The 25056-nt window shown below is 64.7% G+C and overlaps 1 protein-coding gene across 1 annotated transcript; it reads right to left on the minus strand.

Annotated features, from left to right (window-relative positions):
- On the minus strand, nucleotides 1-24735 carry SEC16A (SEC16 homolog A, endoplasmic reticulum export factor). The gene is given in 31 exon segments (XM_058672842.1): nucleotides 1-93; nucleotides 1549-1608; nucleotides 3379-3473; nucleotides 3598-3735; nucleotides 3951-4041; nucleotides 4145-4201; nucleotides 4906-4983; nucleotides 5317-5436; nucleotides 6239-6324; nucleotides 6608-6829; nucleotides 8107-8278; nucleotides 8386-8499; nucleotides 9104-9244; nucleotides 10414-10519; nucleotides 10673-10784; nucleotides 10909-11026; nucleotides 11543-11624; nucleotides 12148-12245; nucleotides 13137-13379; nucleotides 13838-13976; nucleotides 14057-14118; nucleotides 14491-14633; nucleotides 15210-15381; nucleotides 15490-15688; nucleotides 15894-16014; nucleotides 16935-17020; nucleotides 17762-17773; nucleotides 19369-19502; nucleotides 19843-20231; nucleotides 20234-23226; nucleotides 24651-24735. Coding segments are annotated over 30 exon segments (6576 nt in total). The 5' UTR covers nucleotides 23151-23226; nucleotides 24651-24735; the 3' UTR covers nucleotides 1-24.
- Nucleotides 24736-25056: the final 321 nt, after the last annotated feature.

The following is a 25056-nucleotide window of genomic DNA, read 5'->3' on the forward strand; positions in this document are numbered from 1 at the left end:
ATCGTGGCACCAGCGTGGACGAGGCTAGTCCAAAGGGGCGTATCTCTTCTGGCCGATCCTCCCCAGCCTCGCGCTCCCAGAGGTGGCAGGCGCCTGAAACAGTGGGCACAGTGGCCTTTCGTCTCCGCCCTGGGACAAGCCATCCTGGCCACTGAGTCCTTGTAGAAGGACCAGCAACTTGGCACAAAACCTACCCCTGGGAACTACCCAACCGACCAGCGTTCAGCCCAGCACTGGCAGCAGGTGCCACGTGGCACTGGGCTGCTGAGCCTGAGCAGGGCAGGCCCAGTCTACCGTGCAGCAGACCACAGGACGGTGCTCTGAGGGGGACGGTGCTCCTAGGGGGATGGTGCTCCTAGGGGGACGGTGCTCCGAGGCGGACAGTGCTCTGAGGGGACAGTGCTCCTAGGGGGACAGTGCTCCTAGGGTGAGGGGTGGCCCAAGAGGAGGCCTAGGGAGGTGGCTGGTATAGCTGGACCGGAACGCAGCCCACTCCTCAGCTGAGCAGTGGTGTGGATTCACCCAGCCCGAGAAGAACCCACAGCACTCCTCAGCGCTGCACAGTGTGCAGTCCTGTCTCCCCAGCCCCACCTGCTTCTTACCGTCCCTCTGGTCAAACAGACCCCTCCGATTCACCAGGCACCACTCCCCTGGCCCGCCGTCTGCACTGCATCGCCGAGCCCGGCCTGGGGCTCTCCCAGTAAAGCCTGACGTCTGCACTGCACCGCTGAGCCCGGCCTGGGGTTCCCCCGATAAAGTGGCCCGCAGTGCCCGCTAAGCCCGGCCTGGGGCTCCCCCGATAGAGCCTGCTTGGAGCTGAACTTAATTTTGTGTGGCGATCTGGCTCTGAACCCCAAATTCCAGCCTGGTAAGTGGAATCCAGGCTCTGCCTCATCCCCTGCGTGTTCAGAGACCACAGCAGCAGGGTCCCCAAGGGAAGTGAAGGCAGCCACAGGGGACCCCAAACCCAGGCTCCACCTCGGGAAAGGGCACTGGGCACCAAGGATGACAGATGAGACAGGGCTCAGCCCAGGCACCCCGAGGCACCCACAGGAAATAAATGTAGGAAAACACACGGTGTGGCGCAGGGGCTAACTCACTGCCTGCAGCGCCAGGGTCCATGGGGCATCAGTACCAACCCTGGCTGCTCCCTGCTGATAGCCGGAAAAGGTAGCAGAGGATGGCCCAAGTTCCCGGGCTCCTGCGCGCACGGGAGACCAGAAGCTCCTGGTTCCTGGCTTTCCGGACCCAGTTCTGGCTGTCAGAGCCATTTGGGGAGTGGACCAGAGGACGGAAGATCTGTCGCTCTCCCTCTAACGCTTTCAGATAAACAAACCTCTTCTCAAATAAACAAAACCCACTGCATGCTCAGAGACGCAGGCGCCAGTGTGGAGCTGAGTGCAGGCCACCCGGGAGCAGCAGCCCCGACGGCGGGCAGCGCCTGCAGCTCGGCTGAAGCTCCTGATCTACCCGGGGTCAGTCCACCACTGTGACTCCCGGACCCCCCTCGGCGACCGGGAGCAGCAGACACAGGGCAGGGACACTCACCGGAGCCAACCGTGCAGGGCTGTACAAGCGCACAGGCCCTCCAGGGCCGTCTGCAGGCGCCTGCAATAGAGGAGCCGATCAAGAGGCCTGCCCACCAAGCTGTGGGTCCTTCCAGATCGTGCGCACATGGTACAGTGCGGGTGCTGTCCCCCCAGGTGCCCAGAGCAGCGTGCAGGGTCATGGGCTTGAAGCCCCTGGCATGCAAGGAGCCAGTGTGCCTGGCACTCGGGCAGCGTCCCATCACCAGGGCTTTCACCAGCCAGACGTGACCTGCTGCTGCTGGGCAGAGCCGGTGCTGAAGCCTCACCCGGGCGTTGTGCCCCTGCCCGCCCTTGACCCACGGCAGGTGGAGTGGTCACACCAGGGCCCCCAGGAGAAACCCACAGAGGAGCAGCAGCAGGAGGGGCAGAGAGGTGGGACAAGGAAGCCGGGAGCTCGTGTCCAGCCAGGGGGGCTCTGTGCACGAGGGACTCCACCAGCCAGCCGGGGGCACGGGGACTCACAGCCCCAAGGGCTTGACGTGCGGTGGTAATGCGTTCACCGCACTGCAGCCCGAATGCTCCGCAACAGCACACCACACGGCCGGGCCTGCCGGCTGTCCCGCGGAGATGCTGCCGCTGGAGCCAACCCGACACGATGGCAAAGTTCCCACCAAGAAATAGCCGCCCGTGCCAGCTGCCTGGGGGTCTGCCCAGCCCTTCGGCCAAGCCTATCTCCCTTTCTACAACCTGGAGACCTGCTGGAGCTGACCCTGTGGGCTGGAGGGCACCGCCAGCTGCTCCCTCATGTGCCCACTGGGGGCATCGCCTGGGACTTCACCCTTTCCAGGCATTTGGGCTCTACCCCCTCCTCCCACCGTCCACGTGCAGTCGTCAGGGACGTCATCTTGCTAATCCAGGATCTTGGGACATGCGTGGCCAGGCACCCCTCACCTCTCCTCCCTGCAAGCCGTCTGGTCTGGAAAGGGGGACGTCAGAGCCAGGGGGCAGCACACCACCAGACACCTGTAAGGCAAGTAAGCCAGCTGCCGGCTCTGCCTCCGGGCACCCCCTGGGTACCAGCTCTGCCTCTAGCCACCGGCTCCGCCTCCGGGCACCCCCTGGGTACCAGCTCTGCCTCTAGCCACCGGCTCCGCCTCTGGGCACCCCCTGGGTACCAGCTCTGCCTCTAGCCACTGGCTCCGCCTCTGGGCACCCCCTGGGTACCAGCTCTGCCTCTAGCCACCGGCTCCACCTCCGGGGCAGAGTGCACTCACGCCAGGGCTGGGAGAGGCGTTCTCACCCAGACCCAGCACCCCGCTGTACTCAGACTCCACAGCACCATGCTCGGGCTGAGTCAAAGACCCCCCCAGGCCTGTAACGGGCTGTGGAGGTCCACGAGCGGCCAGCAGGACGCGAACACTACAGGGCCAGTGGCCAGGACACAGCCAGGCGTCCTAGCGCTCAGAGGGACGCACCACGGTCCTTTGGACAGGTGCACGTGGTGAGCGGGTAAGTGGAAGCCTTTTCCACTTCGTTTTCACATTTTCACCGTGGCACCTCACCACAGTGCAGCACGACGCACGCCGTGGCACGTTACCATGCTCCGTCACCGTGAGGACGCGCACTTGGTACCTCACCATGACACCATGGCACCCCTCTGGTTCAACATGCAGGAACTCTCCCATCCTGACCCCCAGCCGAGCCCTCTCAGCTTTCCCATGCAGCCCCCACCCGACACACCCTCTCCCACTCCCCCAACTCATGTCAGGTTACAGGGGTGCACGTGGGACACTGTGTGGCCAGGCCAGGGTGGGAACGCTCACCAGGGGCATCCTGATGCCCCACCTACCTTGGGTGCCAGAGCAGGCTCTAGGTTGCCCAGGTGCCCGGCTGGTGCCTGGCCCTCCCTGCCAGCCCCGTCCACGGGCTGTGCTTCTTCCGCATCTAGAGTGGGAAGCAGGGGTCACCATGGCAGCCCAATATCCCAGCAGAGATCCTCCGATCCCTTAGCCATCCTGCACCCTCAAAGAGGTGCAATGGCTAACACAGCCGCGCTGGCCCCACATACCTGGGTTTGGTACAAACAGGTTAGCAGGAATCGGGAGTGGAGCAAGCGGGGCGAAGAAGTCGGCCGGAGCCGGAGCTGGTTCTCGCCGCTGCGCCCCGCCAGGGTTGAGGATGTCCACATAGCGGGCTCGGGTTCCACCTACAGGAGGGCACGGGGACTCAGGCTGGCACCCACAGCCTGGGGCAGGTGCCCACCCCCAGCTGGGACATACTCAAGCCGATCACAGCAACCAGAGCTGCGGCTGCACCTCTGCCCAGGCACAGCTCACTACCAGCAGGTTCCCTGGCCTGCCCCACCCTGAGCCTCCAGTACCACGGACCACCTGCGCAGCCTGGGCAGGGGGAGGTTGTTACCTGCTTTTCTAGAAAACACGTTCACAGAGGCTGCGGGGGCCGCCGGCGGGGCCCTGGGGAAGGCCATAGGCGGCGGGGGTGGGGCCTTCTTCTGCGAATGGAGAGGTCACTCAGAGACCTGGCCCGGCTGGCAGGGCCTCCAGCAGACTGCCCGGACGGCAGCACAGGGCCCGGCCCGCGGGCACACAGCTTACCTCCTCTTCCGGCTCGTTTAGATTCACCCACTGGTTTTTCTTTTCATCCCAAACAATCTGCCAAATTTTAAAAAGTAATGGAAACATCAGTGCACAAAAGTCGGTAACTAGAAACCTGGCAGGGGCTGTCCCACAGTGCCGGCCCCTCCGCCCCCTGCGTCCCCTCCAGCCCCACAGTGCCAGCCCCTCTGCCCCCTGCGTCCCTTGTAGCCCCACAGTGCCAGCCCCTCCGCCCCCTGCATCCCCTGCAGCCCCACAGTGCCGGCCCCTGCAGCCCCACAGTGCCGGCCCCTCCAGCCCCACAGTGCCGGCCCCTCCGCCCCCTGCGTCCCCTCCAGCCCCACAGTGCCGGCCCCTCCGCCCCCTGCGTCCCCTCCAGCCCCACAGTGCCAGCCCCTCTGCCCCCTGCGTCCCTTGTAGCCCCACAGTGCCAGCCCCTCCGCCCCCTGCGTCCCCTGCAGCCCCACAGTGCCAGCCCCTCTGCCCCCTGCGTCCCCTGCAGCCCCACAGTGCCGGCCCCTCCAGCCCCACAGTGCCGGCCCCTCCACCCCCTGCGTCCCCTCCAGCCCCACAGTGCCAGCCCCTCTGCCCCCTGCGTCCCTTGTAGCCCCACAGTGCCAGCCCCTCTGCCCCCTGCGCCCCCTAGTGCTGCCCCCTGCGTCCCCTGTGCCCCCTCCTGCCCCCTGCATTCCCCTGTGCCCCCTCCTGCCCCCTGCATTCCCCTCCGCCCCCTGTGCCCCCTCCTGCCCCCCAGCGCTTACAGACTTGTGCTTGTCATCTGGCAGGTAGGCTTCCACCCTTCTCTTCCCAGGTAGCCAGCGTGAGAACCATGACTCACTCTAGACAGAACACCGTGGGCCTCCTGAGGACATGGGGACCCAGCACCCGAGTGCCACAGGAACCCACAGTGCCCCCGGAGCAGCAAGCGGAGTGGGGGTGCAGGGCCAGGGGCCTGAGGAGGCGGCTGGCCGCATGGAGGAGGGCCACCTGGCCTCGGAGCCCGGAGAAATGCTAGCCACGGCTGGCACGGCCCTCTGTGTACCCTGGGCAGGAGGAAGGCATGTTGGCTCTTCCCACACAATGTCACTGCAGCCTGCTCAGGCGTGTCCTGAGCCTCATGGGGCTGTCCCCCACTGTCACACCAGTCCCCACGGGGAGACAGCAGACTTCACCTTCTTTTCCTCTTTGGCCTTCTTGACCATGGGCACAGGAGTAGGCGGCTGCGTGGAGGCCACGTCGGCACGGTCCCAGCTCCCAGGGGTCTCTCCATCTGGCACTGATCTTGGGGAGCTCTGTTCAAGGCAACAGGAGCTGGCTCTGCTGGGGCTCCCCGGGAAGCCAGAGGGGTAGCTGGGCCCACACAGAGGCCTGGGTGTGCAGAGGGTCCTGGCAGCGCAGGTGAGGCAGCCCCTGCCTGGGGCGGCTGGGCAGCCTCCTGGGTCCCGTCTGAGAAGAGCTGGTCCGCAGTAGGCGGCCCCAGGCAGCTCCCACGGCAGTTCTGGCACATGGCAACTGCCACTGGCCGGGAGCAGGACCAGCCTCCGTGCGCATGGGCACGCTGACCCTGAGTGGGACGTCACCTTTTCATAGTGAAGCCCCCGCTGATCAGAACAGCGTCCCCAGCAGGCACAGCACACAGCTCGCAGGCTCCGAGCCAGCACCCCATGAAGTCCGCCTCCTGCCCTCTTGGCTGGGGCCGCGGCAGCAGGAGCAGACACCTCAGACCGCGTTTGGGAACCCCGAGGAAATGGGGTCCTTGCAGAAACGGGTGCAGCAGCGGGAGCCCCCGTGCCACCCTCTGCAGCAGCCAGGCTCTCCAGCAACCTCAGACACACTTCTCTGAAAGCCACTCACAACAGGAGGATCTGCTCAGAGCCACCGCCTCCCATGTGGGCACTGGTTCAAGTCCCAGCTGCTCCACTTCTGACCCAGCCCTCCACTCAAGTGCTGGGCTCCAGCTCCAGCTCGGGACGGGCAAAGCCCTGGCTGCTGCTGCCCTTGGGTAACTGCCTTTCAATGAAAATAAAGGAAGATTTTTTTAAAAATCTACTCATGCAGCTTTACAGAGAACAAAACATGAAAACGAGACAGTACCAGGCCTGGGATGTTCTCCCTGAACTCCTCCTCGGGGCGCTCGGGCAGCGCGTCTCCAGCAGGTGAGCCCTGCAGCGGCAGATCCCCTGGAACAGAGTGGTGTGAGCCACAGCGCCCTCCGCAGAGCCCCCGAGCAGGGGAAGCCCTTTCCAGTTTGACAGCCAGGCACTAGGCCAAGCCGCTGCGTAGACAGAGCTCACAGGCACACGTGTGGAGCGAGAGGCCGTCCACAGCCAAGGGCGCTCCACACGTGGTCGGACTGCCCTCCAATGTCTGGTTTCCAGAACACTGCTTGCTTCAGGTTCTGGGGGCTTTTTGGGGTTCCCTCCCTGTGCACCACAGCCCCCAGGACAGCGCCCCAGCACCCACCTGGGTCCTGCTTCCGGGGCTCCTGCAGTGTTGAGGTGCCTGACACGCCAGGTCCTGGGCACGGAGCTGTGGGTTCAGGCCTGGGGGGCTCAGGGAAGCCAAGCACAGAGCCCGGAGATCCATAGCCGGGGCCTGGCTCCAGCAGCCCGGGGGCTGGCAGCACCGAGAACATGGGCACCCTGGCAGGGTTGGGCAGCGGGCCGTCAGGGAGCACCTGGGGAGCTGCAGGGCACGGGGAGAAACAGGCAAGGTCTTAGGCCAGCCGCGGCCGTGGGGCGGGGTTGGTGTGCAAGCCAGCACCGGCCAGTCACCTGTCCTGGGTGTGTCGGGTGGCCTTACCAACTGTCCAGAGTGCGGGAAACAGGCCACCCAGCAGGCTGTGGACACAGAGCCTGCACACGCATCTACTCCCCAACCTGGCCACCCACACCCCCACTCACCTATCCACACCCCCACATCTACCCACCCACACCCACACCTACCTTCCCACACCCCTACTCACACCCCCATTCACCCATCCACACCCACACCCACCCATCCACACCCACACTCACCCATCCACACCCACACTCACACCCCCACTCACCCATCCACACCCCCACATCTACCTACCCACACCCACACCTACCTTCCCACACCCACCCATCCACACCCACACTCACCCATCCACACCCACTCACCCATCCACACCCACACCCACCCATCCACGCCCACATCTACCCACCCACACCCACACCTACCTTCCCACACCCCTACTCACACCCCCACTCACCCATCCACACCCACACTCACCCATCCACACCCACCCCCACTCACCCATCCACACCCACACCCACTCACCCATCCACACCCACACCCACTCACCCATCCACACCCACACTCACCCATCCACACCCACACCCACTCACCCATCCACGCCCACACCCACTCACCCATCCACGCCCACATCTACCATCCACATCCACACCCACCCATCCACGCCCACACCCCCACTCACCCATCCACGTCCACACCCACACCCACCCATCCACGCCCACACCCCCACTCACCCATCCACGCCCACACCCCCACTCACCCATCCACGCCCACATCTACCCACCCACACACATCCTTCCTTTGATCAGCCCACCATCCACTCAGCTCCACCCATAAACAGAGGGTTTATCTGCATGTTAGGGTCTGGAGGGGGTCCTCACCGGGTGGGAGGCAGGCAAGTGCAAATGGTTCTGAGGGTAGAGGGCATCAGAGGTGGGGGGCGAGGGAGGAGGTTAAGCGGAGTGGGGGCGCAGGCCCAGCAGACTAGATACTGCGGGAGGGCGGATCAGGCACAGTGGTCCAGGCTGGAGTGTGCTGCTGGGCACTGGGCGAGCCAGGCAGGTGCCCGGGAGGCCTGGGCTAGCCCTGCAAGTCCCCAGGGCTACCGTGAGGTCCCAGCTATGCCTGGTGAGAAGAAGCAGAGAAGGAAGGGTTCCCTCAGCCCGCACGGACGCAGGTCTTACCTGAAGGCAGCAGCCGCACCCCATGGCCTGGGGGCTCGGCGCTTGGCACTGGCGGTGGTGCTAGCAAGGGGTTGTTGAGCCCCGGGCTCTCGGACGGCTCTTCCTCAGAGCCTGGCGTGCTGGGACACGGCTGAGGGCCAGCCCTCTGACGGCTCCACAGTAATGTGCCCTCCTAGGGGAGAAAGGGCACTCTGGCAGCCCCTGCCATCGGCCACAGAGGGGGCACAGGCTGCTCCTTCCCTTCCCCACACACTTCTCAGACCTCCAGCACCGCCATACCTTCATCTGTCCCTCCACCTGTCGCAGCTGGGCCAGCCACAGAGGCTCCACAAACAGCTCCTCCTCCGGCTTCTCCTTCAGCTGAGGGTCGAAGAACCGTAACTGGGAGGCCACCTGCAAAGAGCCAAGATGCGGGCCCACGGCTGTGACGGCCACACCCCGGGGGCAGCGCCGCCCTCCACAGGAGACAAGCATGCCAAGTGCCATGGGACACACCGGGGCTGACCATGGGGCAATCTGGCCTCACGGTGTGATGTGCCAAGGCCAGTAAGGATGGGCCATTCCTGTTTGCCCATACTTCTGCCGAGGGCTAACACTCCACAAAATAAAACTGTACAAGTTTACATGTGTCAAACGTCCATGGTGGAGCTACTGGGGAGGCAGCCTGGTGGGGCCACGTGCGGCACCAGTGGGCGCCCCGTGCTTGTCCCTGGGACTCCACTCGACGCTCCAGAGGCCACACTCTACACTGGGGCTTGCGACAGAGCAGCCGGCTGACTCAAGGTCAGTGTCACAGCCGGCTGACTCGAGGCCCGAGTCCTTCCAGTTGTGTACACGCGCTGCCAAGTGAACGCCAGGCCCTTCCCGTTCTGAGGCTGCATGGTACCCAAAGACGCCCCCAAGCCCTGGAGTCCGGAGGCGGCTGGGGCTGGCCACATCCACAGGGCTGCTGCCCACCCAGGGACCACGACGGGTGTGGCACGATGCGGGGACACACCTGAGCCAGCTGGCTGACCAGCACCAGGGAGTACCAGTGCGGCTGCAGCAGGATGGTCCTGGCAATCACCTCGCAGTACTGCAAGGCCTGGGTGGCGAGTCCCATCTCCGCCAGGCGGCAAGAGTAGATGAACTTGAACACCTACAACAGAGAGAGATGGGCTGGCCTGCAGTTTGTTCCAGCTTTGCCTCGTCCCTTGGGATGCCTCGTTCACTGCCCACCGCTCAGCCAAGAAGGGTCTTCATCCTTGCGTCCTTGGTGTTACAGTTCACAGCAGGTGCTACACCAGGGCATGCTGCCCGGGATGCTTGAGCCGCGAGGACCGGTAGCTTCCCGCCCACTCACCCAGCTCCCTGACCCCCCTACCTGCCCACTCATCCAGCTCCTTGAGCACCCCCAGAAGACTGGTGGCCTCCCACCCACTGACCCAGCTCCCTGCCAGTGTGCCCGGGGAAGACAGCAGATGACAGCCAAGGCCTGCAACCATGGAGGACCCGGGGCCCAGCCAGGCCCCGCCCAGGCCGCTACAGGCCCCGCCCAGGCTGCTACAGGTGTGAATCAATCTCTCTCTCTCTCTCTCGGTCACTCTATGATTTGGAGAAATAAACCTTTCTAAAATCAAAACAAAACAAACAAAACAAAACCGGAACTAAACTCCTACGAAACTTGCTCTGTGTTCTACACGTCAAATGTCAGGGTTACAGACAGAGAGCTCTTCCATCTGCTGGTTCACTTCCCGGTGGCCAGTGTGGAGCCAGGCTGGAGCTAGCAGCTTGTTCCAATCGCCCACATGGGCACAGGGGCCCAGGCACTCGGGCCGTCCTTCACTGCCTTCTCAGGCCATCAGCAGGGAGCTGGATCAGAAGTGGAGCAGCTGGGACTTGAACCGCTGTCAAAATGGGCTGTCCACATGACGGGTAGGTAGCTTTACTTGCTATGCCACCACGCTGGCCACTTTCACCCTAACAACCAGCAGGTAGTACAGCCTGCCTGAGCCCAAGACAGCCCCTTCCCCTCGGCCATGGGCACACCCAGTGCTGGGCCCAAGGACACCCACCTACCAGGACCTGACACCATGTACACAGGCCTTGAGTACTGGGGACAGAGCACAGCCTGCCATCCAGGGTGGCCTGGGCTCTGACCAGTGTGGATTCCATCTTCCTGCGAAGATTGCCTATAACTTGCCACCTGCTCACAAATCCCACAACGTCTGGCTGGCACTCCCAGGACCTGCCCTGGCGCCTGGCAAGGCCCACCTGGAAGCTGGGTGGGGCACAGGCATGGGCGCCCAGGGATCTGGCAGGGCTCACCTGGAAGCTGGGCATGGCGCAGGCGTGGGCGCCCAGAGACTGGGCATACTCGTAGGCTTCGGTCCTCTGAATGGCTTCGTTGGTGGCAAACTTGAAAAACGGCAAACTTGAGGAAATAAGCAAGTTTTGATTGAAGAAAGCAATGGCTGGTGTCAGGAGCCACCAACGGCCCGGCACACGGAGGGAATACGTGGGTCCACGAGCCGCCATGTCCACGTTCGAGGGAATGCAGAGGTCCCCACTCTCCCTCAGTCCTTACCTGTGACTGGATCCGATCAGGACCAACTTGGCCGTTTTCTTCGTATATGCCCCGAATCCCACCTGGGCCATGAGGTAGCAGAAGTGCGCGGCGTCCAGCAAGCCCTTGGAGGCTGGGGACACAGAGCAGCCCAGGCGATGGCAGGTCTCCTGGCAACCAGGAGGCCACCAGCAAAGACACACAGGGCGACCAGCAAGCCACACCAGCAGCTACCCACCCCCGAGCCCCTGGCCCACCTAGAGTGTCACCCATTGTCACCATCGTCCTGGACTCGACATCCATGTTGTTGTTCAAGTTGGACAAAACCATAGCCAGATGGGGTCTCCAGTCTCCCCATTTCTCATCTCCACAGCACTGCAACCAGAGGAAACCCCACAATCCACATCACGGAAGCAGGACTTCAACTCCTCCTGGTGGCTGAGCCCAAGATCCACTGCCCAAGAGCCCAGGCTCCGGCCCCTAGATCACAGGGCTCCACCCCCAGATCACAGGGCTCCACCCCATCACAAGGCTCCACCCCCCAGATCACAGGGCTCCACACCCCCCATCACAGGGCTCCACCCCCAGATCACAGGGGTCTTTTCCCGGGATCACAGGGCTCCACACCCCCACCACAGGGCTCCACACCCCCCATCACAGGGCTCCACCCCCAGATCACAGGGGTCTTTTCCCGGGATCACAGGGCTCCACACCCCCATCACAGGGCTCCACCCCCAGATCACAGGGGTCTCTTCCCCCGATCACAGGGCTCCACCCCAGCCAGGACCCCCATCCCCCTGGTGCCCCAGCCAGGACCCCCATCCCCCTGGTGCCCCAGCCAGGAGGAAGTGTGCCACCAAAGCAGCCAGGGCAAAACCTTGGAGCCCGCACCGTGGATGCGGCAGGCATGCGCCCAGACATGAGCTGGTAGATGGTCTGCAGAGGGTCGTTGATGGGCAGGCTGTTGGCAAACCTAGGGAGATGCAGAAATGGAGGTGACCTGGCTCGGTCAGAAGGGAGGCAGGCCCCAGCACCCCTACTAGTCAGAGTGCCCAACAAGCCTCTCTACCTAGCAGTGGGTGAGGCAGCGGGTGGAGCTGCTGCCTGAGGTGCCCACAGCCTAGATAGGAGTGTCCTGTGGGAGTCCTGGCTACTGTTCCCCATCCAGCTCCAGCTAACGTGTCCAGGAGATGCTGCCACACCTACAGTCCCTGCCACCCGGAGGGAGACCCAGAGGGTGCACCCGCTCCTGGGCCCAGCCAACCCAGCCTGGCTGTCGCAGGTGTTAAGGGAACGACTCAGGCTGACAGCTTTCTGTGTCATTCTGTCTTTCAAACAAATACATAAATTTTCAATTTAAAAAACTGCAAAACCTGAGGATAAAGAGCTCCGGTGAAGTTCTACAGAGAGAGGAAAGTTGCCAGAAGGACTTACAAGCAACACCCAGGGGAGAGGCCCAGGCTCTGCCCTGCCCAGGCCGCGCGGAGGCCCTGTACCTGGTCATGACACGAGCGTGTGTCCGGCTGTCCATCTTACTCGCAAGCAACAGTGCGTGCCCCCACAGGCCATTTTTCATTGCAGACTCTAACGCTTCCTGCAAAGGACGCCAGCGATTGGGTAAGTGTAGCGGCAGGGGGTTTGGTGCACAGCCCACAGGGAACCAAGGCCGTAGCCTAGCCAGCAGCATACTGCTCCCCTGCCCCAGGCCTCTGCGCTACAAGCTACTCGTGACACCTGCCACCCTAGCACACGCCTGGGCTGCAGCCGCAGCCCCGCTGCCCACGTGGGAGACCTGGAGGGAGCTGCAGACTCCCGGCCCTGGACTAGCCCAGCTTCAGCAGCTACAGACATCTGGGGAACCTCCAGAGGTTGTGAGCTGCCTGCCAGCTTCTTTTTTAAAGATTTATTTATTTTTATTGGAAAGGCAGATATACAGAGAGGAGGAGAGACAGAGAGGAAGATCTTCCATCTGTTGGTTCACTCCCCAAGTGACTGGTCAGAGCTGAGCTGATTTGAAGCCAGAAATCAGGAGCCTCCCCCAGGTCTCCGATGCAGGTGCAGGGTACCAAGGCTTTGGGCCATCCTCGACTGCTGTCCCAGGTCACAAGCAGGGAGCTGGATGGGAAGTGGAGCTGCCGGGATTAGAACCAGCCCATATGGGATCCCAGCACACCCAAGGCGAGGAGGATCCCACGCTGGGCCCTGCCAGTCTTTCAAAAAGCAACAATAAAGAGAAGAAACAGTGCTTACGTACAGCAGGGCACTCATGGGGCACGAGGCTGGCATTTCCCGGCATTGCCCCAGGGGTGCCCACAAGGAGAGCATGACCAACAATTTCCAGGAGATAACACACAAGGCAGACACGGCCCCGGCACCAGGGGACCCCAGCCCCTGAGCCCAATGGGGTGGGCAGAAGTGGGGGCTCTGGGACAGCCGGGCTAGCAGCCAGGATGACTGGGGTGGCGGGCTGCTGCTGGAATCCCACCTTCTTGCGGCCGTACAGCAGCAGCTCTCGGAAGCGCTCCGTCTCCTTGTCGCGCGCGCTGGCGGCGGCCGTGTGCGTGTCGGCGAGGAACAAGAGCTGGGCCTCCCCGGGCTCCTCCTCCGCCTGCTCCACGGCCTCATTCGTGAAGTCAATCAGGTTTGCCTCATTGGGCGACTTCCCAGGAAGCCACACGGTCCCGTGGTCTCGCAACAGAAGCTCTGCAGTGTCCGTTCCCACCACGGTCTGCGAGGTCCACAGGGATGGGCAGAAGGGGACAGACTGAGACACGAGTGGGCTTCCCAGCAAGGGCCAGGCGGCCAGCAGGTGCACTGAGTGACACCTGGCAGACCAGCATCACGCAAAGCCCTTGTTGTGGCCGGGAAGTGATCCGCACACCCCACAGCCTGCCCAGGAGCAGCGACTTGGCACCCACAGGCACCCATGCAGCCCGGCCCGGGATCGCAGTCTGCCATCGACACGTGGTCCCCAGCAGGGCTGCCAGAGGCCAGCCTGGGTCTGGAGTTCCCCCACAACTGGGCTAAGTAACCGGCGGCCAAGTCGGCCTCAGGCATCTCATACGCAACCAAAATGCCCTGACAGCGTGCAGTCTGCCCTCGGCCGGGCCGCAGACCCCTAGGCTGCCGAGACCCGACCCCGTACCTCTGCCCGCCCCCCAGAGCACAGCCCAGCAGGCAACATACCCCGTTCTGTCTGCACAGCAGGGTGACGAAATCCCACAGGAGAGCTGCAGATTCTTTGTCAACTAAATTTTCATTCTGCAAACACTTTGTAGCTTTGTTCTGCGCAAAATTAATGACATCCACTTTATGGGTATCATCTCTGGAAAAGAACAGACTCCGTGAAGAACAGGGCCGTGGGCGGCCCGAGCTCAGCGCCTGCCGTGCGGCGGGGGCACGTACTTGCCGAGAGGGCCTGGGAACAGACGCAGCTCCTCCTGCTCGGCCGTGTGCTGTAGCAGGGTCTGCAACGAGAGGGCAGGTGGCCTGCGGGCAGCGCGGGGGCAGAGGCCCCGCCCCGGCACGGGCAGCATGGCGGGTCTGTGCCCCAGGACCTTCTCCTCACTAGGGAAATGCATTTTGTCACCATCTGCAGAGGGGCAGCCCAGGGCTGTCCCTCACAAAGGCGCCCCGCTGCCTCAGGCACCTGGGGAGGGACCCAGCAGGTGAGAAAATCTCCCTCAGGGTCTTAAAGATGAATAAATCCTTAGAACAAAATGCAGCTGCATTAAATCCAAATCTAAACCCAGAGCAGACGCTTCCAATCTTGACTTCCGGGAAGCCAAAGGCCCAAAGCGCAGGGACGGCGCGGCAGCCCAGGCCGCGTGGGGCCTCACCTCCACGCTGTGGATCTCCACCAGCGCCGGCTGCCCGTCCGCGGGCATGTTCGGGACCACTCGAAGGAGCTGACCGCCGGGACCAAACCTGGCGCAGAGATGAGGCGCCGAGAACTTCTCCGGCGTCGTGGATCTAGACAGAACTGCATGGAAACCAACCGACAGACACCCAGCTGGTCCCTGGCGGGCTTCTCACCGAGGCACCCACACGGGGGTCCTGGGCCCTCAGGGCCACGTCCTGTCTGACAGCAGGCCTCACGCCTAGGCCATGAGGGGGCCCCCGCTGCCTGCAGCCCCTCAGCCCTGGCCACGGCCCACAGAGCATCCGGGCGTGACACTCCTGCTGTCGCAGGCCGGGGAGGCCCGGCGCAGCCACCATGGGTGCTCACGAGCCCATCAGCAGACGGGACCCGCTGGCACAGCGGCACAGCGGGCAGGGCTGGCCTCTGCCCCACACGGGAGACCCAGAGGAAGTGCCCGGATGTGGCCTGTTCTTGCAGCCACTGGGTGAGCCAGCAGATAGAAGATCAATCAGTCTCTGTCTAATTCCTTCAAGTAAATAAAATACATAAATCTTGAAACGAAGAAACCAAAACCACATTTTCTAGGTAAAGCAGCGTGGCAGCACGCAGCGCAGGGACAGGACAGGCCGGCAAGGGGACCGGCTGACTCCCCCGCTGCCTTGGGGACCGAGCGCCCACCACCTTGCTGGCACGCACCTTGCTCCCCAGCGGCCCAGCTGGGGTCCGCGGGGTGACCGTAGTCTGCGAAGCCGTGGCCGCTGCTGACGTTGCCGCTGTAGGCGCCGTACGAGTAATCACCATGAAAGGAGCCCGGCGCCGGAGCCTCGTAGGCATCGGCCGAGACCATGTGATTCCTGTAAACCTGACTCTTGGACAAAACAGACAGATGACATTGGTCCCCGCGAGTGCCAGGCTGACCGCTGACCCTGCAGGAAGCGAGAGCGCCCCCACCCCCCAGCCCGGGCCTCGCCATCACCTGGTGCGAGTGGGCACTGAGGCTGCTGCGTCCGCTCTGCAGGCTCCGCACGCTGCGCAGGCTCCGGGCCGAGTGCTCGCTGTGCACGCTGCGCCGGTCCGCGTCCTCCCCGTAGGGATCTCGGGGGGGCTCAGGGTCGTCGTCAAAGCTGCCTGTGATGCGGGGGTCGTACCTCCAGTAGTCATCACACTTCTCAGACCTGGAGAGTGGGGCAGGGCGAGCCGGGAGGGGAGCCAGGGTCACAGGCTGGTCCTGGCAAGCCCTCCTGTCACCCGGCCCACCGTCCCGTCCGCACAGCCTGCAGCCACGAGCACCCGGGATGAGACGGGGCTCCCGGGCCGCCCTGCCCCCACAGCCCCAGGGCCGGGAACCTAGGGGGTCAGGCTGCAGGAGCCAACACTGACCTGTCGCCGTAAGCTGAGCTCTCCTTCCCGTACGGCTCGTACTCACTGTCGTGCCAGTACCTCCGCTCGCTGGCCTGGCCGTCCCGGAACCTGGAACTGTAGTGGTAGCGCTCCCAGCGGTCTGTGAGCGAGGAGGGCCCGGTCAGCACGGGTCACTCAGGCCAGGGACCTGCTCTGACTTCTGGGAGAAGCCTCCCAAGGCCCACTCTGCTCCTCACGGCTGGAGGCCCGAGGCCCGGCCGGGCACAGGCTCCTCAGGGCAAGTGCTTCTGACTGAAGGGGAAGGCTGCCACCAGCCACCCTCAGGAAGCCCCTCTCTGTGGGCATGGCTGCCATTTGCCAACAGGTACCTCCAGCACTGCGATCTTACCACATCTCACTGTGACCAGAGGCTTTCAAACAATCGCCTCCACGGAAACCGTCACTTTAGCAGGGGCCCTTACCATTCAAAGCTGCCTGCATTCCCACTGCATGGCTGCACTGACACGCAGAGCTCCCATCCACTGGGCCACCGCCCAGGTGCTCCAAGGGCTGGGTTGAGCTAGCAGCGTCACCCAGGCTGCCAACCATTCGCAGCGTCCCCTGCTGCCTGCCCGCTGCTAACAGGTGCCAATGCTTAATGGGAAAGCAGCCCTGCGGCGGGGAGACAGTGGGCCTGGCCTGCCGGGCCCAGCAGGGCCATGAGGGCAACTGCTGCTGGCCTCGGAACCACGTGCTGTGTATGCTCTGCCACCGCAGGGTGGGCTCCATCCTTCACCGGCCACGGCAGCCACCTGCTGGATCAGCACTGGGCACAGGACCGGGGAGGCGGGGCTGGCATGGCCAAACAGACGGCCTGTCACTTCAGGCAGTTCACACGTGGATGGCAGCATGTGAACCACTGGCCACTGTGCCGACAGAACTAGCACACGCCCCCTTAGTGACCCCCAGATGCCCACCACAGCACCAAGCACCCTGGAGGACACCCCAGAGGGATTTTCTTGAGCAGCCTCGTGGCAGTGCCTGAGCCAGCATGCCCAGCCCGGGGAGCCTCGCCGTTACCTCCGTAGCCATACTGGCCCGAGTAGTACTGTCCGTAGTAGTCACTCTGGCTGCTCCAGCCGCTCTTGGCATCCAGGTAGCCCGGCCTGAAACACACCAGGCCACGCACCTCACGCTGTGTCCGAGGGGAGGCCTGCCGCCACACAGCCCGACAGCTCCACGGGAGGCCACTCACGGAGGCGCAGCTCGCCCAGCTAAGCTCTCCTTGGAGGTGCCCCTCCCACTCACGCTCGCTCTGCGGTATCCTGGGAACGTGCACTCCGCATAGGCAATGCGCAGCACGCAGTGCCGGTGTGAAGACCCGCCCCTGCCCCGACAGGAGATGAAGTGCCCACTGGCTCACTCCCAGCATGCATCAGCGGAGGTTCGTGTCAGAAACCAGGCAGGAGCACAAGTCCTCGGGTCTGCGAGGTCTCCACTGCCGGCCACGCACAGGCCCTTAAGCTAAGCAGCTCACGCCCTCTGCGCTGACACGCTGCTGTGTCTGCTGGCATGGGCGCTCCCATCCGCCAGGGCTGGACAGCTGGGCCCCCGTCCCTCTCCTAGGCACCTAACAACCCAGGCCTCCACCCCAGCTGGAACAGAAAAGGCCAGTTAGTACTTAAAAGAAAGGAGTTCGTAATGCCCAAGGGCCAGTGCTGTGGTGAAGCAGGCTCCACTGTCAGCTAGCGTGCCAGCATCCCATACGGGCACCACTTCAAGTCCTGGCTGCTCCACTTCGGGGAAAGCAGCTGACCGAGAGCTTGGGCCCCGGGTTCACGTGGGAGGCTGGAAGCTCCTGCTCGCGCCTGGCCCAGGCCCAACTGCAGTGGAGTAAACCAGCAGACGGCAGACCTCTTCTAACTCTGCCTTCCAAACAAACAAAACAGAGTTCAAAGAACCCTTTCTATCGGCCACACTCCCTGTCGGCCGCACTCCCTGTCGGCCGCACTCCCCGTCGGCTGCACTCCCCGTGGGCCACGCTCCCCGTCGGCCACGCCAGCCACACTCCCCATCAGCCACGCTCCCCGTGGGCCACGCTCCCTATGGGCCGTGCTCCCCGTGGGCCACGCTCCCAGTTGGCCATGCTTCCCTGTCGGCTAAGCTCCTTGTCGGCCACACTCCACATAAAATTGGATTTCCAGGGTGTAACGGCTCATGCCCCTGCAGAGCAGTCCCGGGTCAATCTGGCTGTTGGGAGCCAGGCAGGGCTGCCACCAAGGCAGCTGAGGGCCCACCCAGCCACCTGCTGCTTGGCCGTGACACCCACCTGGCCCTGGCCCACCCAGCCACCTACTGCTTGGCCGTGACACCCACCTGGCCCTGGCCCTGGCCACCTGCAGGGATCTGATGTGGGTAACTCCAGCAGCACCTGAGTCAGCACAGCCGCACACAGCTCCTGGCGGACAGGTGCATGCCCTCCTTCGTGCCACATGCCGACCACGAAGGCAAGGGAGCAGAGGGCGGCGGGCACGCGGCAGGCCCCCGGGCCATCGGACCAGCTTGTGGAGGAGCCCTCGCAGCACCCAAAGGTCGCTTGCAGCCTCCTGCCCCGACACAGTGAGCGCGCAGAAGGGGCAAGGAGCACCGGCTGGGGCCGAGACGGGCGCAGGACCTGCCTCCTACCCGGCGCCTGCGACATGCTGAGGTCTCCCAAGGACGTTCACAGCCCCGCATCCACAGCGACACAGCAGCCACAATCCCGGCGGGAAAAGTCCCGCCAGCAGTCCCAAGGGAGAAAGGCCCGCAGGCTGCCAGTTCCGTGTGTGCTGTGCAGCTGCGCATACAGGTGGCCAGGGACAAAGCCTCTGCCCAAACCCTGGACGCGGGGACGGCGAGGACGGCAGCCCCGAAGGCTCCGCCAGCCTCTCCGCCACATCGCATGGCCAGAGCCGGCGGCAAGCACAGCTGGGATGGAGGCTGAGCGCAGCTCGTCTCCCTGTGCTCCAAGGCCAGGGCGCTCCAAGCTTCCCAGCCTCAAGGGACCAAGTGTGGCTCCTGCAGAGCCAGTGGGGTGCCCTCGGCCAGGCCAGCTTGCGGGCCCTCAGCTCAGGGCCACCACACAGGTCTAACCGCTGAGCGCCCCCAGGACCACGCTCCTGGTCCGGGGCAGGCCCAGCTCAGGCACTACAGTCTGGGACCCTGGTCAAACTCTCCTGGCAACAAATGGCCAGAGCCAGGGATGAGCCTCCCTCAGCCACCGATGCACCATGGAAGGCGGCCACGCCGAGCCCAGAGCTTCTCCATGCTCCGCTAGCCCTGACCCCTTGCTCAGCAAAGGCTAGCGCGCACCGTACCTCCCAACTCCACAGCCAACACTGGGCACTACGGGCATTGAACTGGGTGCAATTCTTCCAGGTCCAGCACCATCCCAGGCACTGGGTAACTGCTACATCTGGCCACACGGCCATCACGCAGGGCAAAGAGGGAGGCAGTGGCGGGGAGGGGCTCGCACCTGACAGCAGGCCGGTCCGAGCAGTGACTTGCTCGCGAGCTGGGTCTCTCGGGCTCCGCGTAGTGGTAGGCCTCGGCGTACGCAGACGCTGTGCTGTCGTAGGGCCTGTATCGAGGTTCGTACCCATACATGTCCTGCAGGAGGAAGGACGTAGCAGTGTCAGGCCAACTGAGAGCAGGATCTGCCTGCAAGCACAACAGATGAGCACCAGAGGAGGCCACGCCCAGGGCAGGTAGCCCACCCCAAGACTAGCCCGGGCACCAGTGTGTCGGAGGACGGCCCTCAGTGACCAGGCCCACATGAGGGGGTGGCCAGGCTTCAGACACCCATGCAGGAGCTACCGTGTAGGGCAGAGCTGTGCTCATGAGGCCTGGCAGAGGGACTGTGGATCACTTTTGAGTTCAGCTGAGACAACACAAGCACCCCTACCCCGGGCACTGCCCTATAGGCCGCCGGCCACCGGTTCCACCATACCTGGTAATAGAGGGCAGCAGAGCCAGGGTCTGCCACGTAGGGGGAGGCGTATGGGGGCGGGTAGGCCTCGTACAAGGGCCTGTAATAGTAGTAGGGCGCCAGAGCCTGAGGCGGCAGGCCGAACGCACTGGGGTGCAGCCACGGCTGCTCTGCCCGCATGGCCGCCTGGTTTGAGCCAGCAGGCAGTGCCGAGGCACTGGAAGACGGAGGTGGCCGTGGTGGGAACTGTGGGCCCGCGTCAGCCGGGGCGGGACTGGCCGGTGGCACCTGCCGGGACCGTCCCTGGGCAGGCAGACCCTCCGAGAACGCTGCTGCGGGTACATGTGGCGCAGAGGTCTGTTGCTGGGAGGAGGCCGGGGCTTGCTGGGCTCCTTCTAAGCCAGGCTGCTCTGTCACCACCTATCGATGCAAACAGTCAGGTCACACACCCCAGGCCCAAACTGGCCGGGCCAACTGGCCCGCAGGTGCCGAGCAACTAGGCTCTCTGCACTGGGTGGCCTGTCTACTCGGCAGCCCCACCGAGCGGGAAGCCCAGGCCTCTGCCCCTCCAGGCGCTGGCAGCGACTTGCCTTCCTGTCATCGGGCCCCAAGGTGCCGCCTGAGCTTGGAGCGAAGGTGGCATCGGTGCCGCCTGCCCCGCCGGGCTCGGAAGAGACACTGCCTGCACGGCGACTCTTGTGGCTTTCTGGGGCCACGTTCCTGGGCGCCGGGTGGGATGGCAGCTGAACCAGCGAAGCAGTGGGCTGGCTTGGGGGCACCTCAGGAGCAGCAGGGCCTTGGGAACCCTGAGCCGGGCTGGTGGCAGAGCCAGTTGGGACCCCGCGCCCAGATGCACCGTCCCCGGAGTCCCCGCCAGGCACTGGTGCCTCTCCTGCCGCGGCGTCCCCCCAGCCCGGGCTCTTGTCACGGGGGCCTGACAAGGACACAGAAAAATTGAGGGGCTGAGCCAAGTCGTAGCTCTGATCAGGCTGGGCAATCAAGACAGGCTGATTCTGCAGGGACTCTGTGGGCAGCCAAGACAGCAGGCTGGCATAGGCAGAGCCTGCCCGCACAAGCTCCTCGTCGGCCCCCAGCTCGGGAGGGTTCTCCAGGTTCCCCGAGGCGCCCAGGCTGTCACGGCTCGGCTGTGGCCCCTCTTCTGGAGGCTGCACGACCATAGGTGGCTGAGGCCGCGCGGGCACGTTCACGGCGGGGGCGGCGGGCGCCAGTAGGACGCTGCCACTGAAGTCCGGCAGCTCACTCTGGGCCCACAGTGTGGTCACTGGGCTCTCACACTTCACAGTGCCCTGCACCCTGGCCGCGGGCCTCTTCTCAGCCCCTGGGTGCGGGTACCCATGCCCGGCTTCCACAGGGGTGCCTAGAGGCGGACAGGGCGTCTCCATGTTGTCTGGCGGCTGTTCCAGGTTCCCAGGGGAGGCGTCGGGCAGCGCGCACTGCAGACAGCTTTGGGACTCTCTCATTTCACCCACCATGCTGGTACGATCTGCCTCAACTGGTCTTAGGTGGGACTTGACTGGCTCAAAAGAGCTGTTAGCGCTCGTCTGGAACACGCCCACAGGTTTTGGGGGGCTGGGAGTCGAGGGCTGGGGCCGGCTATGGGCGTAGCCGCGGCTCCCTGGACCCTGCTCTTCCACCTCTCCCCCGACAGGAGAGGAATCAATTTGCTTAAAGAAACTCCCCGGCCGGTCATCCTCGGGCTTCCCGACCTCCTGCTGAATGAAGGTGCCAACCGGCTCCTGCGGCCTGGCTGAACCGGACAGCCTCCCGGGGCCCTGCGCACAGAAGCCACCAGGCACGCCGTCAGGGCACACAGCGGGGGAGAAGGCGTCAGGGGCCTCAAGATTCGTGCCCCCTCCTCCAGCAAGGTCCGCAGCACTGGGCCTGGGGGCAGTGTACCCAGGAAGGGATCCGTAGAACTGGTCGCCCACATAGGGTTCTGGGCCCAGGGGCTCATGAGGCAGGACCTCCTGGTTCTGAGCAAACTCTGGGTTCTCATCGTTTTCGTACCGGGCGCCCCCAGCTCCAGACCCCTCGGCAATCCGAGAGTTGCCCCACACACCGCCAGCACCCTCCACCTCCGCGCTGCGCTGGACGCCTCCGGGCTGAAGGAGGTATGGCTGTGTCTCTCCCCATGACGGTGGCGTGGCCTCAGCTTGGTACGTGCCCCCCACGCCCCCGTGGGCAGGCAGGGGCAGATGGCCCAGGCCTGGGCTGGAGGCCAGACCACCGCAGTCTGAGGGCCCGGCAGGAGCCGCAGGCTCAGCTGAGAGAGTCTCCTCGTTCTCTCTCTCTCCCCTCTGGAAAAACCTCAAGTGCGCCCCAGAATCGGCCTCCGGCAGGGTCCAGCTGGCCACAGAGCCCGCAGCGGGCTGCAAATGGCCTTCGGGGCTATTGTCCTCCCTGCTCATCCCTGGATGTGGCCGCAACTCCGGGCTGGCCCATGCGCTCGCCGTCCTGCAGTTCTGCCCGAATGCCTGTCCAGGAGGAAAGGGGCTGGCCATGTGATGGCGGCTCAGCAGGAAGGCAACCTCGCCCCCTCCATCTCCCGCCGCGGGTGCTGGGATCTGCTGGTCGAAACCAGGCCCCGGGTGCTGGTGGGATGCAGGGGGGATCTGGGGTGCCGAGTTCTGAAATGAGCCTTCGGAGTAGGTGGAATGCCGCTGGCTTGGGGGCGGTGGGCCCCACTGTTCTGGCACCTGCTGGCGAGGCTGAGGGAAGGGGGCCGCTGCAGGTATCGGCACGCTGGCACGCAGCTCGTGGTCAGGCCGAGGCAGGCTGGCAGGTGGCTGGCCACTGGAAACCTTGTCAGCAGTTACGGCTGGAATGTAGTGAGGTGGATGCGGTGGGGACCGACTCTCTGGCTGCGGGCTGGGGCCGACATCGGCAGCCCTGTCCATCAGAGGCCCCGGCAACGCCATGGCGGGCGATCCACTAGCAAGCTGACCAGCATTGGCTCTGGGCTGCGAAGCAGGCCCCAGCGCAGGTTCACAGGGTCCCTGGGAGCCGTCTCCAGTGCTGGCGGGGGGCACAGGCAAGCCCGGGCACTGGGAGAGCCCTGAGGGCACTGGGCCCTGGAAAGTAGGTAGGCTGTTCTTGGGGGCGCTGCCAGGCAGGGGGCCTTGTACTGTCTGTCTGCTGAAGGCAAACGGATCCGTCACAGGCTGCAGGGGCCCGGGGAGCGGGGCTGTCGGGGCCGGACCAGCAGTCCGCTTCCTGTAGGGGCTGCTGGCCCAGAGCAGCCCGCGAGGGGTCCCCGTCGGAGGAGGGCCAGTCACGCTGGGTGGGACTGCCTGGGGCGGCGGCTGCATGACTCCCTCTACAGGCAGATGCTGTCCCCTGGGGTGGGTGGGACGGGACACACACTCCCTTGATGTGAACTGAAACCTGAAAATAGAGGCATCACAGTGGCCATCAACACGCACCCCAAGTCCAAGGGAGAGATGGACAGGCCACCCCTCGGCCTGCTCCCTCCCAGCCCAGGGCCACCCCTCGGCCTGCTCCCCGTGGCCCAGGGCCACCCCTCGGCCTGCTCCCCCCCGGCCCAGGGCCATCCCTCGGCCTGCTTCCCACCAGCCCTCCAGTGTCTGCCACAGGAACAGGCTGGGGGTCTGGGAACAGGACTGCAGGCTGGCCATGGCTGCCACGCCATGAGACATCCGCTCCAGGACCACAGGGCTCTGTCCCCAGCCCACTGCCCTGCCCACCTGCTCCTGCTGCTGGGCCGCCCACACTCTCCTGTTACCCACGCCCTGGTCCAGACAGCAAGCAAGCTGCCAGCCCCATGTCCCCTCCCAAGGGTGAGAGCTCATTAGCGCTTGCTTCCTAGGCAGGGCTCCTGGGCCCACACCCCGCCTGCCTCTGGCTCCGCCCCCAGGCGCTGGATGTCAACAGTGATGACGCAAGCGCAGGGTTCCCACCATGCTCGCGGCAGACCTGGCCTGAGTTCTTGGCATTGGCTTCACTGGACGGGAACTTGCTTTCACTCCCAGACAGAAGCCTGGGTCTCCTGGTCTGCGCTGTTGAACCAGCTAGCACAGTATGAACCAAGCACACTGGCTCTGCCTCATCAACTCCGCCTGCAGGGCAACAGCCTCTGTAGCCACTAGTTCAAGTCCCCGTTGCTCCACTTCCCATCCAGCTCCCTCCTTGTGGCCTGGGAAAGTAGCAGCGGACGGCCCAAAGCCTTGGGACCCTGCACCCGCGTGGCAGACCAGGAAAAGCTCCTGGCTCTTGGCAGCGGAGCGGCTCTGGCCACTGCGGCCACTTGGGGAGTGAACCAGTGGACAAAGAACGCCTCCCTGTGTTTCCTTCTCTCCGTAATTTCTTTTTCCGCCTCAAGGATCTCATTATGTCCCACAGGACCAGGAACCAGGGCTGCGTCTCAGCCCGGGGCAGGCGCAGCGGGGAGGACGCGCAGGGCAGCGGCGCACGGCAGCACCACCAGCCGCGGGGACGGCTGAGGGAGGCTTCGTGCGGTGGACGGAGGCCGTGCGGTCCAGCTCCCCGCACACTGCAGGCGCCCGGTCCTCCTGGCCGCCTGCCCTGACCACGCGTGAACCCCGCCCCGTGACAGGCACCCGGAAGCACCGGCGCTGGCAGGCTGCCGGGGTGCCGGGGCTGTAGGGCGCACGGCGAAGCCCGCGGAGGGCCGGCCTGCTGCCCACCTGCTGACCCGCAGAGGCTCCCGGCGGCCCTGCCCGCGGCTGTGCGCCCGCGGTGGACACGCATGCCAGGCCGTGCGCGCGACGGCCCCGCGCGGTGCCAGGGCCCGGTCGGCCGCTCGCCCGCCTCCCTCGGCCCGCGCTCACCCGCCCGCCCGGACGTCCGTCCGTCAGCGGCCACCGCTCGGAGCCCACCCGGCTCCGGACACGGGCCGAGGAGACGCCGCCGCCGCCGCCGCAGCCATCTTGGCACCTCCGGCTCCGGCCGACGTGTCGGGCGGCGACGTCAGCGCGCCACGCCCCTCACCGCACCCTCAACCAGTCCGAGCGCGCTCCGTCCCTGCGCCCCGCCTCTACCCGCACGGTCACCCAGTCCTGCCCCGCCACGTCCGCTTGCCCCGCCCCCCAGCAGGTGTCCGTCTCACGGCCTGAGGAAGCGCTTCCGTCCCGCCCCCAGCGTGAGCCTGCGCCCCGCCCCGTTGCTTCGCCCCGCCCCGCCCCGCAGGCTCACCCAGTCGTAGTCCGCCACGTCACTCGCCCCGCCCCCGGCCCC

Source organism: Ochotona princeps, chromosome 14 (genome assembly GCF_030435755.1).
Source record: "Ochotona princeps isolate mOchPri1 chromosome 14, mOchPri1.hap1, whole genome shotgun sequence".
Taxonomy (NCBI): domain Eukaryota; kingdom Metazoa; phylum Chordata; class Mammalia; order Lagomorpha; family Ochotonidae; genus Ochotona; species Ochotona princeps.